At 42.9% G+C, this 17,500-nt stretch overlaps 1 protein-coding gene across 1 annotated transcript in view; it reads left to right on the top strand.

The window, feature by feature from the left end:
• Nucleotides 1-3,221: 3,221 nt before the first annotated feature.
• The window catches only part of LOC136675728 (tyrosine-protein kinase receptor UFO-like), a 50,632-nt gene continuing 36,353 nt past the window's right edge, over nucleotides 3,222-17,500 (top strand). Inside the window, 6 exon segments of the mRNA XM_066652452.1 lie at nucleotides 3,222-3,728; nucleotides 9,192-9,399; nucleotides 10,455-10,558; nucleotides 10,902-11,084; nucleotides 16,573-16,653; nucleotides 17,307-17,422. Of these exon segments, the coding sequence (XP_066508549.1) occupies nucleotides 3,653-3,728; nucleotides 9,192-9,399; nucleotides 10,455-10,558; nucleotides 10,902-11,084; nucleotides 16,573-16,653; nucleotides 17,307-17,422 (768 nt within the window). The 5' untranslated portion in view covers nucleotides 3,222-3,652.

The raw sequence follows: 17,500 nt of genomic DNA, 5'->3' as shown, positions 1-17,500 counted from the left end.
CTCATAAACTGTTCCGCCCAAATCTGAACACACACGAGAACCTCGGGTCACCTAGAATGGAGTAGAGGGGTTTACAGCTCCCTGGGATTGAACAGTGGGGCACTGAAGTTTCTCTGGTGTACCGGAGTAACCCCACAATTCCTTATGAGCTGGAGTGTTGACTGGGACCCAGAATGCCATTAAATCCTCACAGAAATGTTTCAACATCTATTGTAAAGCCTTCCGAGAACAAAGGCTGTTACTGCAGCTAGGGGCCAAACTCCTACTATTACCCATCATTACATAGTTCTGTTTAATAATTCATCCATTCATCCAGCTGCTTATCTATCTATCTATCTATCTATCTATCTATCTATCTATCTATCTATCTATCTATATAAACCTGACTATATAAAAAGCAGTAAATGAAAGCTAACTTAAGCTAATTAATCTGAACCAAATCAATAAATCATATGGATTGGTTGTACCCAATGTTTTGCATGTGAATCTGTCTGTCCTCGTCCCTCTATCCTCCCCACACTCCGTGTTCCCTCACTCTGGTCTAAACTTGCCCCCTCCCGCTCCTTCTGTAGACACAGCAAAGAAAACGATAAAACAAACAGGGAACAGGCAGCGAACACTGAACCACTGCTTCTGTCTCTGTTTGTGTCTGTCCCTCTGCCCTTCCGTGTTTATGTGTCTCAAGGAGGAGGAAATACTTGACTGGGATTTGGTGGAATCTCTTAAAAGAAATAAAAAGCTGCTTACACATACTTACAGACATCTAAACTGTTGTGTGTAGATTAAGCGCTGATTCAGGCTGTTTATTATGATCCAGTGAGTGTTCCTACAGCACCGACTCCACCAATGGTTGGAAAAGTTTTTTTGGGTCCAAATGACTCAGAACCCTTTGTTTTTGGAACAAAATTTCAGACGATTGCGACATAAAATCTCTTATGCCACAAAGCCCTGACCTGAATAAGAGCACTGTCACAGCCAGCAGCCTTTTTCACTCTCAGTGCTCAGTCACAGCATGGAAAGGGTTAACTTGCATAATGCAAGTGGAATTAAACTACTTTTCACAATGTTCTTAATAATTTTGTGATGTAAACAAAATCACTGAGAGTGCTTTGCCTGGAAACGCTTTGTTTGAGTGAAGTTTAGTAACTCAGAATTGTTTGCAGTTGTGGCGATAGTAACCAGGCATCTGCCTCCAATAACTCCCTCACGAAAAGTCATTACATGAATCTACTGCTTGTTGATTAACACATTATTTTCATGCATGTTATGCTTGGAAATGAGCTCAGTTCTGATTGCCTGCTCTATATTCTGCCTCACTCAGCATGGAGCTGAGACTGAAACACTGCTAATAGCTTCAGTTAGCATGCCTGGAGCGGTGCTGGCTGAATATGCAGAAACATTTTCATAGCTTTAATATATATATCTAATATATAAGAATTTTTTTGAAGATTTAGCAATGCATTTAGTAAAGAAGATTTATTATTACTTATTTTTAGTTTTTCATCTATCAATCACTCACAGGAGAGACACATTGTATAACACTGTAAGGCAAAATAGACCCTCTTCTACAGTCCACCATGGTGTGTTCACCCACGCAGACACAGGGAGAACACACCAACTCCTCACAGACAGTCACCCGGAGGAAACCCACGCAGACACAGGGAGAACACACCAACTCCTCACAGACAGTCACCCGGAGGAAACCCACGCAGACACAGGGAGAACACACCACACTCCTCATAGACAGTCACCCGGAGGTAACCCACGCAGACACGGGGAGAACACACCACACTCCTCATAGACAGTCACCCGGAGGTAACCCACGCAGACACGGGGAGAACACACCACACTCCTCACAGACAGTCACCCGGAGGAAACCCACGCAGACACAGGGAGAACACACCACACTCCTCATAGACAGTCACCCGGAGGTAACCCACGCAGACACGGGGAGAACACACCACACTCCTCACAGACAGTCACCCGGAGGAAACCCACGCAGACACAGGGAGAACACACCACACTCCTCACAGACAGTCACCCGGAGGAAACCCACACAGACACAGAGAGAACACACCACACTCCTCACAGACAGTCACCCGGAGGAAACCCACACAGACACAGGGAGAACACACCACACTCCTTACAGACAGTCACCCGGAGGAAACCCACGCAGACACAGAGAGAACACACCACACTCCTCACAGACAGTCACCTGGAGGAAACCCACGCAGACACTGGGAGAACACACCACACTCCTCACAGACAGTCACCCTGAGGAAACCCACGCAGACACAGAGAGAACACACCACACTCCTCACAGACAGTCACCCGGAGGAAACCCACGCAGACACAGGGAGAACACACCACACTCCTCATAGACAGTCACCCAGAGGTAACCCACGCAGACACTGGGAGAACACACCACACTCCTCACAGACAGTCACCCAGAGGAAACCCATGCAGACACAGGGAGAACACACCACACTCTCTGTGACTGCGACACTACCTGCTGCGCCACCGTGCCGCCCCATTACAATCCACCAGTTTACAGCAAACCACTGTAATCTAACAGACCACAAAAAACACTAATACCAATCTATATCGTCTAATGGCCATAGACCTCTACTTCTATATTTTAACAGTGCCACTGTGTGTATAGTGTATGTATAGTATACATTAATGTGTGTAGAATGTATGTTAAGCTGTGTACATACTGTATTTATATTTTATTTTGCATTTTTTACTGTGGGAATATGCACCTGCATTTTTCACTCACCTTACTTTTTTATTGCTATAAAATGTAAAAATAATTAATTTGATTTGAATAAACCTATTGTTTACATTTTTTTACATTTCTGCAAAATCAGTGAAATTCTTAGTTAGAACTTTGCTTACCCCCTCATTCATGAACACATTTGATGGATGTTAGGAGAAAGGTGTCAGGAGTAGTTCAGGTTTTCAGTAAATAAAGTGATTTAACGCAGACTTGGGGGTGGGTGGGTGATAAATTGGGAACCCCCTGTGAAGCGGCTGAGAGAGAATTGTCTTGTGTGCCCCCCCTGCCTTTCACATCCTCTGTGAGAAAAGAAGGCGACTCAGAGGGAGGAGGGATGAGAAAGGGAGGGAGGAGATGCAGAGGGAGAGGGAGGAGGGGACTAAGAGAATGGAAAAAAGTTGTGTTGAGGAATTTGAGTCTTGTTTGAAGGGGAGAGTGAGAAAGGAGAGGGGCTTTTACGTCTGCAGAACAAAAATAGTCTCTTCCGAGCTCCAGAAATAACTTTTGGATTTTAAGAAGTCGGAACCGGAACGGAATCGTCAGTGGAACCCTTTACTGTGGTCCCTTTCAGATTAAAACAGGCGAAAAAAAGTGGGGGAGAAGTTAATAGAGCTGTTGTTTGTTTCCATCTCTTGGATTTATTTTATTTTTTGAACTTTATGATGGATTTTTAAAGGCATTTTTTTTGCTCGAGGCAGAGGTGTTTATTTCTCATCTAAACTTGAAAAGAAGAACTTTGAAAAATTAAAACTGTTCCCACAAATCTGTTCCAACGTTCCTCCAAAACTTCAGCTGGCGTCGCGATGCTGTGAATCCTCTGGCGAACAGAGCAAGAACGAAACGTTCTCCAGGTTCTCACAACAAACCAGAGGGATGAAGATGAAGCTCAACGTTCCTCTAGTGTTCCTCCTGTTGGCGCTCGAGCTCCCCGCCGCTCACGGTGTCTCGGGTAAGTCTCGAGGCATGTTTGTTTACGTTCAGCCACAGGTGAGGAGATTCGCTTTGATTTATAACGGTAACGGTACATTTTCACGGTGGTGGTCGTTTTTCTCACTGTCCCAAAACTACCAGTGGACCTCCACATGTTCTCTGAGTTTTTATATACAGTGTTTCTTATATATATTAATTAAAGACGTACTAACATTCTGTAAATAAAAGACTTTGTCTAAAAGTCCTTGTATTTCAGATCATACTCAGATATTCCAAACATTACAATGACCTTATAGCTACACTCACTGTCTGCTCTCTCAGCTCCACTGACCAAACCGGCCACTGTGTATTTCTATAATTACAGACTGTAGCACTGTATCTTTGTCTATTTTGTTAGTCTCTTTTCACCCTGTTCTTCAGCGCTCAGGACCCCCACAGAGCAGGTGTGATTTGGGTGGTGGATCGTTCTCAGTGCTGCAGTGACATTAATGTGGTGGGGGTGTGTTAGTGTGTGTTGTGCTGGTGTAGAGTGGATCAGACACAGCAGTGCTACTGGAGTGTTTTAAATCCTGGTGATTCTTTTAGACACACCTACTTTGTTGGTCCACTTCGTAGATTGTAGATCTTAGTACCGTCAGAGACAGTAGCTCATCTACTGCTGCACAGTTTGTGTTGGTCATCCTCTAGTCCTTCATCAGTGGACAGAGGACACTGCCCACACAACACCACCACGTCAGTGTCACTGCAGCACTGGGAATGATCCACCAACCAAACAAGGAGGGTTTAAGCTTCCTTTTTAATGAAAATCACAATTCAAAATGCTTCCTATTACAGCACTAGGCTTAATGTCTCTCTGGGAAACGGTCGCATAGCGTTTAAATAAAATAAACAGAGTCTTCAGTGGAAGAATGTGGGCACTCACACAGCAGACGATGCCACACTTGTGTTGGTGCTGTTTGGTGTCGCTGGCATCAGGGACTTTTACAGTTTGACTTAAATGAAACTGATTAGCTGAGGCATGTTGGGTGTTTGTGTTTTTAAGATTGACACTGGTGCTCTGAGGCTGATTTAACACCCAACTAATCGACTCAAGATGGTTTGAGGCTAGTAGTCTGTATTTAAAAAAGGAGTAATGCTTATAACAGGGATTCAGTCAGAATTACACACAGGTGTGGCTTTTAGTTTCCATCGTGACTGAGCAGAGCCTCTAGAGGGAAACAGAGGGGGCTCGCTGCAGAGCGGCTCCGAATCCCATCTCCTGGGTCATTTTCCTCATTTCACCAGGGACGTGGGTGGCACAGCTGGAGCAAGACAACTCCACCTCCTCTCTCCAGGAGACACTGTGTGACACTAGTAGTTAGTGATCTCCTCCAAGCATGCTGAGCTGTCATTTGACGCTGTGGTATGGCTTTGTGGACCAGAGTGGGTGTTGGTTGGTTGCTGCTGTGTGTCTGATGCATCTTAATAGACATTATAGAAGATAGGAATGCAAGCTAGAGCGCACTGATGCTGTGTGTGTGTGTGTGTGTGTGTGTGTCTGTGTGTGTGTGCGCTTTGCCATTCAGAGTAGGATGAAGGGATGAAGTGAGAGAAAGTGCTGGGCTATGAGTCAGGCTCTGTGCTTGGAGATGATGGATTGTGTGGGGAGCAGGGGGCTCTCGTAGAGTCGCATCCTGAAGAATGGCATGAAAAGGCGAGGATAGGGAGGAGAAGTGAGAAATGAAAGGAGGGGAGAGAAAGAACTTAAATGTGTAAAAGAAAAGGGGGTAAAGATAAAGGCAGTGAGGGAGGGAGGGTGGAGCTGGTGTGTCGTTTTTCTTCCATTGCACTGTGTTGTCCTTGGCCTCAAAAATGTTTCAATCTTACTGAGGGCAGGATGATAGGAGGGAGTTTAGATGAAAACAAGAGAGGAGGAAGACAGTAAATACTGAAGAAAGGTGACAAAGGAGGTGCAGCATTTGGAGATACACTTCTCAAATAGTTATAAACAGATGCACAGGAAGTCTCTCTCTCTCTCTCTCTCTCTCTCATAAAATTCATCCTTCTGTCATCTGTACTGTGCCCATTTTCGGAAGACCATATCTGAGCTGAACTCTGTGACAGAATTTTTTTAAAAACACAAATATAATTTTCTTCAATTCCTTTAGCTGTATTTTGAAGATATATACACAACGTATTCGTCAGATCAGAATAAATGTTGTGAAGAATGAAGTGTAGAAGACTTACTTTTGGCGATTCGAAAATTCAACATTAACATTAAATGTGTGCTTCTTAATTTTAAAAATGTTAACTTAAATATCATCTGATACTGTGATATAAATGAAAATGTTCAATTTAGTTTTAGCGCCTAACTTCTTTTAACTTACTTACCTTTATCCAACACAGAAACCCACTGGTTTAAATCACAGGGGTAAATTATTTTCCCATTAGCCGTATTCAGATATCCCTCTCCAGTGTGGTAATTTAATTGTTGAGTGTTGTTGCCTGCTGGCACTAATATGTTTAAAGAACTTGTCTTTCTTTAAGTATAAATGTAGCTCAGTTTACTGTGTTTTGTGTAATCAGATTGTAGAGGGTTGTGTATATCAGTGAGAACTGCTAATCACGTATATCATGTTGATCATAGTAAAAATTAATTTTACAAACTGAACAGGAGTAATTTATCTCTTATTTATATATTTTATATAAAATGTTGCCCAAATGCACTTTTGTGACAGGAGACACTTTAATCCTCTGAAATCCACCAAAACAAAACCCATTTCTAAAGGGGACTGTTTATGTTCTGAGCCGGCCTGGCCCATTCCTCCGAGATCAGACAGACATAAAAGGAGAGGTGCCAGAGAAAGCAGGGGAGCTAAAAGCCATTGAGCGCAGAAAGGCAGAGTATAGTTTGCCCAGCTTTGACAGCAGAGTTAGTGGGCCTCAGTGTAAGGATCTCCTTGGGAGTTGTTTGTGGGCTGGATTTTTGTTCTGTATTCTCACTACTTCCCTGCATTTTTCCCTTTAGTCTGACTTAAAATTTCAGTTTGTATCATGTTCATGGTGTACATATACAATTAAAATTGTAGTAGTATGTATATATAAAACAAAAAAGTGTTAATATACTAAAGAATTTAAATGCTTTAACCAATACTGACCATCAGGGTTGTCCTGCACTTTGCAGACTTGTGGAAGTGAATGTGTTGATGAGGAATTGTCACTTTAAGTCAATTCAATTTAATTTACAGAGTCGTTTTTACAACTGGTGTCACAAAGCAGCTTCAGCATCGTGAGCACTGCCACAATGAGAATTGCAGGAAAACCTCCCTCAGGGCAATAGGAAGAACCACTATGGGTAATCAAGACTCAAAAAGGGAATCCCATCCTCCTCTGGGTGACACCAGAGCAAAACAAAGAGCAGCATGAATGAAGAATTTTATTCATATGAGTGGGTTGAATTCAGGTTTGAATCTGGTCAATTTCCAGCTTTTTCAGTGTGAATGATTTGGTCCAGATTGAAAAAGTCGATTGTAAAAAGAGTTTGGCTGTGGTCAATAATGTTTAGGTTTGCCACGGTTGATGTCCCAGTGCGACAGCCCAGAGGAACAAATGATCTATGCTGGGGTCAGAGTTCAGATTTGTGATGTCAAAGATCAGATGGTTGACAGGCTTGAGAAATTCCTGGGATTGAGATGTGGACCCTTGGGGCTTGTGGGAACATGTTGTTCACATCACTAACAAGAAAACCCGCCATTACAGTATTGAATCGTATGCAAATTACACGTTGATTGATTTTCTAAGTGACACAAAATGTGAATGCGTCCTGTAAAAACTGTATTGAAATTCTGTTTAAATATTACATACTGAAACATACTGAAAAAAGAACATTTATAATAAAAAGTGCTTCATGTATTTTGAAAAATGTAAATTTCAGCAAGTAAACAATTATTGTTCATTAAAATGCTTCTGTTTATGGGAACGTTGGCTTAATTTTACTAAGAAAATTAGCAAAACCTGTCTGTGAACAAACGTTTGTGCTTCTAATGCTAAGTGGATGAGATTGTGCTATCTGTCAGACCTTCAGAGCAGGACTTGTTATCAGGTCGATGCCACCAGAAGAATGTGAAACATTTCAGTTCTTTTGCCAAACAGAAGACAGGGGAGGACTTCATTCGAAAGTGATTCATGGTAGCTATGTTTGTGCCCTTGCTAGCGTTTGACAGAGAACAGACGGCCAGAGCTGTGGCCTGTGTAGCATCATCTTATAAATCTACAGTGTGGAGGCGCCATATCTTTCTGAGTGTAACTTAAAGATGGAGCAGAGGGGAGTTGCTGTTGATTGCTAAGCTGTTTACAGTGGTTAGTGTAAAGTGATTAGCAGAGATTAGCCCTGCTCTAAGCTCACTTCTGTGTTTGGCAGGCCTCAGTGATTAAATAGCAAGATAACATTGTTGTCTGTAGTTATCTTCGCTGTAATGATACTTAACAATTATTTTTTATTTTTAATAAACATTTCCAATACTCACATTCATTTGTCACAATCAAGAATAAGGTTCTCTAACAGGCAGATGATAAGCTTAATTAAGAAAAAAACAAAATACTTCTTTGAATGATGACAACTGCGATAGCAGGATTATTATTGTAGCAGAGTTTCTGTGTTACAGAGAATTAGTATACATATTTATAGTCACACTGAATTAAAATAACACATTTTTACCTCATGAAACCTTGTTTGTAAGCATTTCTAAGTTAGCTAGCTTGCTAGTAGCTTTGAAACATATCCAGTTCATCCAAGTAGAAAATAGTATGATAAGTTGTGAAACAATGGGCAGCACGGTGGCGCAGCAGGTTAGTGTTAGAATGGGCCAGTCACACAGCTCCAGGGGCCTGGAGGTTGTGGGTTTGATTCCCGCTCCGGGTGACTGTATGTGAGGAGTGTGGTGTGTTCTCCCTGTGTCTGCGTGGGTTTCCTCCGGGTGACTGTCTGTGAGGAGTGTGGTGTGTTCTCCCTGTGTCTGTGTGGGTTTCCTCCGGGTGACTGTCTGTGAGGAGTGTGGTGACTTGGCGACTCAAAGAATTGGCGATTCAAAAGTGTTCGTAGGTGTGAGTGTGTGAGTGTGTGGATTGCCCTGTGAAGGACTGACGCCCCCTCCAGGGTATGTTCCTGCCTTGCGCCCAATGATTCCAGGTAGGCTCTGGACCCACCGCGACCCTGAACTGGATAAGGGTTACAGATAATGAATGAATGAAAGTTGTGAAACACAGAATGCATACAATATTTTTTAAAAAAAATTTTAAAAATCATTTTATTTATACTTCTTTACAGATTTTAGTGTATAAACTTGTAATTATATGTAAGAAAATCTACCGGATTGGTTTTATTGTACTGGTTGCATGGTCATTAATGAAGAAATATTAGACGTACAATACAACATCAACGCAGAAATATAAGTTTGCAGATTAACATGGCTGCACAACTTACGGATTCTCTATGCCTCCTCAGGGTTGCATTTTGTTCAGAGTCCAGCGAATGTGACATCGTCCCTGGGGAAGCCGGTGGATGTGCAGTGTGTACTTCAGGGTGATGGAGGGGACGAGGGTCCACCAGACATTGTGTGGATTCAAGATGACAAGCCGCTGGAGTTTGCAGACACCAACCAGGTCCAGCTTCCCTACTCTGACGATTCATGGCTTGTCATCAGCACACTGCGGTAAAATATCCACTTACTTTAATGTCTGTCTGTCTGTCTGTCTGTCTATCCGTCTGTTCACTTGTCTGTCTGTCTGTTCATCTGTCTGTCTGTCTGTCTGTCTATCCGTCTGTCCATTTGTCTGTCTGTCTGGCAGTTCTGTCCAGTAGTTAGTTCTCCTCCAATGGAGGCTGAACAATAGTAACTGCAGCCTTGGAGACAGGAGAAGTGTCACTTCTTCTTTTCAAACTAAGCCTAGCACAGTGTTCATTGGAATGCTCAACACGCTTGCAGGAGAACAATAACTATCCAGTATCAATTCTTTAGAAGCTAACTACTAACATAGACCTACTCTTTATTGGCAAAATGCCATATTCTATTCTTATGGAAATCTCCAAGACCTCCTTTAATCTCACTATGGCTCCAAGATGTGTATTTAAATTGGAGAAAATAAGATTTCTTGAGAGGTAATGCTACTCAAAATGGCACCTCCTGACATGAAAACTCCTTTCTTTCTTATTTTTGCTCTCTCCAGGTTTTGCAGGTTTGGCTACTATTTGATCTATTTATTCAGTTTATTGCTCACTTCATTTGTTTCTTTCTGATGGGTGTGAGGGGAATAGGGGAAAAGTTTGAGGGACATAGCTACTTAAACATCTACAAAAGCTTATTCCCACAAGTCTCAGCCGTCCTAACTCTTTCTATCGAGGTACTGAATGAAGCAGCACTTACATTCTTCCATATTTATATTATTTGATGTTAATATTAAAAAATGTTTTATTTCAGATGTTGAAAAGCTGCTCCGTGTCATGTGGCCTCATGAACAATGACCTATAAAGACGTGCTACCATTTCTAGGTGTATTTTATTTGTTGATGACCCCATTAAAAGTCCAGTTGCCTTAATTCCTGATTCATTTTCTCATATCAGATTCACTGATTCACTCACACAAGAGAGGAAGGCTTTAAAATAGCTTTTGACCCCTTCTCTAATGTGACTGACTGCTTAATCTAAGTGTAATCCTAATTCTGAGCTATGAATCGGCCGATTTGGGCTAATCCCCTTCTCTGTGTGCAGGATTGAAGAGGTCCAGCTGTCGGACATGGGCTCCTACCGTTGTGCAGTTGACATGTGGACTGAGGAGACCTTGCTGTCTTTTGAGGGTCACATTCAGTTAGAGGGTAATTCTTACTTGTTTCTTGGTGGGACTCATGTTTAAAACAATGTGCTTAAGCTGCAAATGGTGAAGGCATTCAGTCACTTTTCATGTATCAGAACCAACTTCTCTAGGCTCTTTGTTATTGGACATCCATGGAAAATTGAGTTTTTATATTATATAATTAACTCAATGTTTACAGTGTCAACAACCTGACCAACAGATATGTTCAAAAATCATTGCTGTAACATTTATACAGTCCACATGAACAGTAGCATCGAAGAGGTATGTTCTGTCATTTGAGTATGACCATCTGAAATGTAACCCGTGGCTGATATAATTCATCCTTTACTCTTTGTCTCTTTCAGGTCTCCCTCATTTCTCAGTGGAGCCTGGCCCCATGTCTGTAGTGGCTAATGAAGGTCTGAGTCTGCATTGTGTTGCCCATGGCCCACCAGAGCCTGTGAAGGTCATTTGGCTTCAGGATGGAGCCCCTCTCAACAGCCTGACAGACCCTGTGGCCCTGTCTCCATCAACCTTCAACATCACAGGTATGTTCATTCAGAATTCAGTAGACGGCAAGGTTAATGTCCTGAACAGTACATTTACACAGTTACAACTTAGGCACATTTATTTCCAGAGCAATTGGTGTTGATATGTTGGTTATTGTGATTCTTAAAGTCAAAACAGCGGCTAGAAAACATCAACTGAAAACAATAAGCCCTTCTTATACAACAGAACATTTCTGGTCAGTCCTGTTTTATATTGAATTACAGCTGAAAAATATTTCCACTTTCACCTCCAACTGAATCTCCATCCTGTATGACGTCATTTTAAACAAGTAGTTGAACTCCTTGTTACCTTTCACAAAAATGTGATATCATTTAAAAATTTAAAGAATTCAGCCGACACACAGTTAAATTAAAACAAAATCAGAAAAAAAACTGACAACGATGATTAAATGTTCTAAGAAATGTTGACAATGACTGAAAATAGGGGTTATAAATATGGTAATAAAATGAAGTTTATGACTATTTTGGTGTGTACTTCAGAAGCGCCTAAGCTCCTGAACTAAAAACTCTTCCTGGAATCCTGTTATTTTTCCAGAGACTGACTGAACAGACTGTCAATAAAATAAGCAATGTTTCAAACACTTGATTTAATTCTTTTTTTTTTTCATGTTTTTGGCTTTTTCAGTAACTACAGTAACCATATTCTCAACCGGTCGAAGAGTTTAATAACTTTAATGCACAAGTATCTTTTTCCACAAAGAGTTCAAAGAGCTGAGATCTGCAGCAGTAAGATGTTTTTTGGAGAAGGAACTTCAGCTTTTGAATAGACAGTGGTTTTCGATTCTGCTGAAGTGATGGTAACCAGTCTGGTTACTTTTTGTATGAAATTAACAGCTCTGTCTCATCCTTTGTCTGTTTTGTTTCGTAACCCTTAAATAACTTTAACTTAAAGAAAAACATTTTTTTGAAGGTTTTCCTGTAGTTAACACCTAGTAACATATTATCACTGTACAGAGAACCCTTAAACATAATTCAGCATTTTCTAATATTTATTTTTATACATTTTTCTTTACACTGTGTGAGATGTTCATGGTAACCATTTGGACATCTATATTTATTGGAGAACAACGATACACACACACACGCACACACATACGCACACACAGACATACACATACACACGCACACACACACACACACACACACACACACACACACACACACACACACACACACACACACACACATGCACGCACACACATACACTTACACACACACACACACACACACACACACACACACACACACACACACACACACAGGTTTATGGAGTCTGTGTTTACCTGTGTGCAATACTAATATATCCCATATTCATATCAAATATGTAATTTGATTTTGTTTGATATACAGCACTATGAAAAAGTCTGAGGGCCTTTTTGTTTATTTATTTCCAGTCAAATAGACCTCATACATTTCATTTTTTTCAGCATCAGGAAAAACAAACAACATGTATGTAACAAAAAAAATACAAATAATCTCACAAAAAATATTTCTTGCATTTAGCTGTCTTTGCCTTTATGTTTCCTCTTTTGCTATTTTCTGGTGATTTCCATTCTTTCTAAAGATAATCTGCTGGGATATATTTCATATGAAGTTTTAGTCCTAAAAGTTGCTTCTCACGATCCGAATAATCCTCAGCACAACACGTAAATCTGTGAATGTGGGAGAAGTTTCTAACCTGAGCCAAACAGGAATCAAAGACAGGAGCATTTTGGTTGTTTCTTTTCTCTTGTAAACCCTGGAGATTTGTGTCCTGAAAATGTGCACAACACACACACACACACACACACACCTTCTTTCTTCAGTCTGGCTGTATTCCAGGTCAGATTTGTCCAATAAGAAGCTGTGCTTTGCTCTGGTGGCTGGTGAAAGAGCAGCAGTGCGGAGGGAGGGAGGGAGAGAGCGAGGGATTGGAGGAAGGTTGGGAGAGGAAGAAAGAGAAAAGAGAAAAGCTTTTGAACACTTGCCATGCCACACTGACAGATATGGCCTCTGTTGTAGTTCCAGCTACACAGTCCTGCAGCTCTGAGGAGTGAGTCAGAGAGAGAGAGAGAGAGAGAGAGGGAAGGAGGGAGAGATGGACAGAGAGGGGCTAAAGGAAAAAGGGGCCAGTGGCTCTGAATCATCGAGGATGGTTGACCATCAATGTGTGCACTCACAGACTTGGAATGAACCCACTAACGCCAACTGCCTCATGAATTAGAAGCCGTCTGATGACTCCTCTCTTAGACAACAGACTCCTGCTTTTATTTCACCCTCCACTTATTATACGTCTGTATAATGCGATGCTGAAACCACTCCCGACTCCTCCACAGACAGTGTGCAGGTGTAGAGACCGCTGTAAAGGGAAATGCACAACAGGGCAGAGTTTATAAACTCACTGGACCCCTATATAAGCCTGTCATAACCTCAGATAAACACTGACTCCACTCCACAGTGTCTGCCATAAAGGCTGCTTTAGTCGACATGCTTTTAAATAAAGTTCATCCAATTGTTTTTGGGAGGAATTTGTGTACCCAGCTGTTCTGCTCAGGGAAATAATTATTTTTGTTAAATAGCAATATTTTAAGTGTCACATAAAATGGTAATACATTCTCCTGCTCTTTTGTCATTTAATGGTAACTGTTGTGTAGTATTAAACATTCATTCATTATCTGTAACCACTTATTCAGTTCAGGGTCGCAGTGGGTCCAGAATCATTGGGCGCAAGGAAGGAACACACCCTGGAGGGGGCGCCAGTCCTTCACAGGGCAACACATTCACTCACATTCATACCTAGGGACACTTTTGAGTCCAATCAACCTACCAAGTTGTGTAAGAGCACCCAGAGGAAACCCACGCAGACACTGGGAGAACACACCACACTCCTCACAGACAGTCACCCGGAGGAAACCCACGCAGACACTGGGAGAACACACCACACTCCTCACAGACAGTCACCTGGAGGAAACCCACGCAGACACAGGGAGAACACACCACACTCCTCACAGACAGTCACCCGGAGGAAACCCACGCAGACACTGGGAGAACACACCACACTCCTCACAGACAGTCACCCGGAGGAAACCCACGCAGACACTGGGAGAACACACCACACTCCTCACAGACTGTCACCTGGAGGAAACCCACGCAGACACAGGGAGAACACACCACACTCCTCACAGACAGTCACCCTGAGGAAACCCACGCAGACACAGAGAGAACACACCACACTCCTCACAGACAGTCACCCGGAGGAAACCCACGCAGACACAGAGAGAACACACCACACTCCTCACAGACTGTCACCTGGAGGAAACCCACGCAGACACAGGGAGAACACACCACACTCCTCACAGACAGTCACCCGGAGGAAACCCACGCAGACACAGGGAGAACACACCACACTCCTCACAGACTGTCACCTGGAGGAAACCCACGCAGACACAGGGAGAACACACCACACTCCTCACAGACAGTCACCTGGAGGAAACCCACGCAGACACAGGGAGAACACACCACACTCCTCACAGACAGTCACCCGGAGGAAACCCACGCAGACACTGGGAGAACACACCACACTCCTCACAGACAGTCACCCGGAGGAAACCCACGCAGACACTGGGAGAACACACCACACTCCTCACAGACAGTCACCCTGAGGAAACCCACGCAGACACAGAGAGAACACACCACACTCCTCACAGACAGTCACCCGGAGGAAACCCACGCAGACACTGGGAGAACACACCACACTCCTCACAGACAGTCACCCTGAGGAAACCCACGCAGACACAGAGAGAACACACCACACTCCTCACAGACAGTCACCCGGAGGAAACCCACGCAGACACAGGAAGAACACACCACAGTCCTCACAGACAGTCACCCGGAGGAAACCCACGCAGACACAGGGAGAACACACCACACTCCTCACAGACAGTCACCTGGAGGAAACCCACGCAGACACAGGGAGAACACACCACACTCCTCACAGACAGTCACCCGGAGGAAACCCACGCAGACACAGGGAGAACACACCACACTCCTCACAGACAGTCACCCGGAGGAGACCCACGCAGACACAGGGAGAACACACCACACTCCTCACAGACAGTCACCCGGAGGAAACCCACGCAGACACAGGGAGAACACACCACACTCCTCACAGACAGTCACCCGGAGGAAACCCACGCAGACACAGAGAGAACACACCACACTCCTCACAGACAGTCACCCGGAGTGGGACTTGAACCCATAACCTCCGCATCACTGGAGCTGTGTGACTGCGACACTTACCTGCTGCAGAACCGTGCTGAAAATGAAGTATTAATACACTACATCCTTACAGCTAAATCCCCATTTTTAAAACATCTAAACCTAAACTAACAAATCCATCATATGCATTTGCACTGTATTTTTTTTTGATGGAGCTCATAACAAATGCTATATAAAATAATTTCTTCACTCACCATTTTTAGTTTTATGGTAAAAATCAGGGACACAAAGTTTTTGGGTGAAGGTGCACTGTCAGATGCCAACTTGTTTATTGCTAAATTATCTTCCCATGTTTCTGTTTATGAAACTCAACATGGAGAAGGAATTTAGCTTTTAGGGAAGGAAACAAATGAGATTGCTTTGTAAATGTGCATGAGACATTTTTCTGAACATTGCAGAGACACATACAGAACACACACACACACACACACACACACACACACACACACACTTCTGTCCATCTGATCTTGAAACCCCTGATCTGACCCTTGGTTTGGCCGTTACACAATGAAGGCTTAGTGTTAGTTAATGCTGCTCCTTGACCATGAGCTCTTCACAATGTGTGAAGAATGCAGTATGTGTGTGACTCAGTTCTGTGAATGTCAGGATGTGTGTGTGTGTGTGCTCCTCAATATTGGGCCCCCTGAGTAAAGCAGAAGTAATTTTGTCATTCAGCTCTTTTTAACCCTAAGGTTTTTGACAGTGGAGGGAGAACTCTGCTTCATTTCTCTTCAAACATTGAATCACCTGACCACAAACACACACACACACACACACACACACCCTTAACTTTCACTGGAAGTCATTGCAAAAATTATTGTATTCCCAGTAAATTTGGAGCAAGTCTATTGGTCCATTCATCATGAAGTTTCCACACACTCTGAAGGACAGCAGCTGCTGTAGTGAACTAAAAATCGACCTCTGTGGAGATACTTGTTTTTAATTGGACAGCGATGATATAAACAAAGATTGTGATCATTTTATTATCTCAGATTTGTGGACCTCAATGAGACAATGTGCAGTTTTCAGTCTCTGAGTTTATATTTACCAGGAAAACTTTGAGCCTAAACAAAAATATGGTAATGTTATTCTTAGAATCTGTTCTGAATTCTTCCAGAGAGAATCGTGATCTTTGAGTGGATTGTTTTTTCCTGTCCCTAACCCTCTGACCATCTCACAGCTGTTTGATGTCTCTCTTCTCTTTCTCCAGGACTGAACAGAACCAGCTCCTTCTCCTGTGAGGCTCATAACCGCAAAGGTGTAGCAACGTCCAGCTCCGGACTCGTCACTGGTGAGTGTTTTCTGAAGTTGTGGTAAATACGCTGAGCTCAGCGGCTGAGCTGCTTCCACATCTGCTTTCTGGTTCTCATCTGTGTTTAGACCAAATGTCCATCAAAGGTAACTGACTGACAATGAACTGCCAGCTGGCAACTTCATCACTGAGATATTGGCTACGGTACAGATGCACTTTGTAGGCTTTCAGTTATAAGCTGTAGCAAATCTGAAGCTGGAGTTTATCAGCCTCCCTCATCCACCTCCTGGGACAACAACAGAAACACAACTGAGCAGTTATAGATGGGGTAAATAAATCTCAAAACCTCAACATTCATCCTTCTGTCCACACATTCGCACCTGCATTTCTTCTGAAAGCATCAGGGGATGCTGTAAAATCATCAACTGTCCTGAGGTCAGGTCCTGATGTTGGATGATTAGTTCTGCATCAGAAACACTGCTCTAAATTCTCAGAAGTATTGGTTGGAGCTCCTTCATTACAGAGAACACAGCTCCACAGCTCAGTGCCATGGGAGTTTTACACCCTGCTGACCCACAGCTTCAATCCATGTGCAGCTGCTCTAGAGTGCCTATATACAGTATGTATATATTATTTCTCTCTCTCTCTCTCTCTCTCTCTCTCTCTCTCTATCTCTCTCTCTCTCTGTCTAGTCCTCCCGGCTCAGCCAAAGGATGTTAAAGCTGTAGAGGTCACAAACTCCAGCATCCGTCTTTCCTGGGTTCCTGGTTTTGCAGGAAACTACCCCATCACCGTCTGCACAGTTCAGGTATGAGTCCTGCTGCTTTTCACTAGGGTAAAGATCCACTAACTGCTTCTCTAAGTATTACGAATTCACATATTTGCA

Source organism: Hoplias malabaricus, chromosome X1 (assembly GCF_029633855.1).
Source record: "Hoplias malabaricus isolate fHopMal1 chromosome X1, fHopMal1.hap1, whole genome shotgun sequence".
In the NCBI taxonomy this organism is placed as follows: domain Eukaryota; kingdom Metazoa; phylum Chordata; class Actinopteri; order Characiformes; family Erythrinidae; genus Hoplias; species Hoplias malabaricus.
Note: the sequence above shows the minus strand (reverse complement) of the source record. Positions and strands in the feature narration are given on the sequence as shown.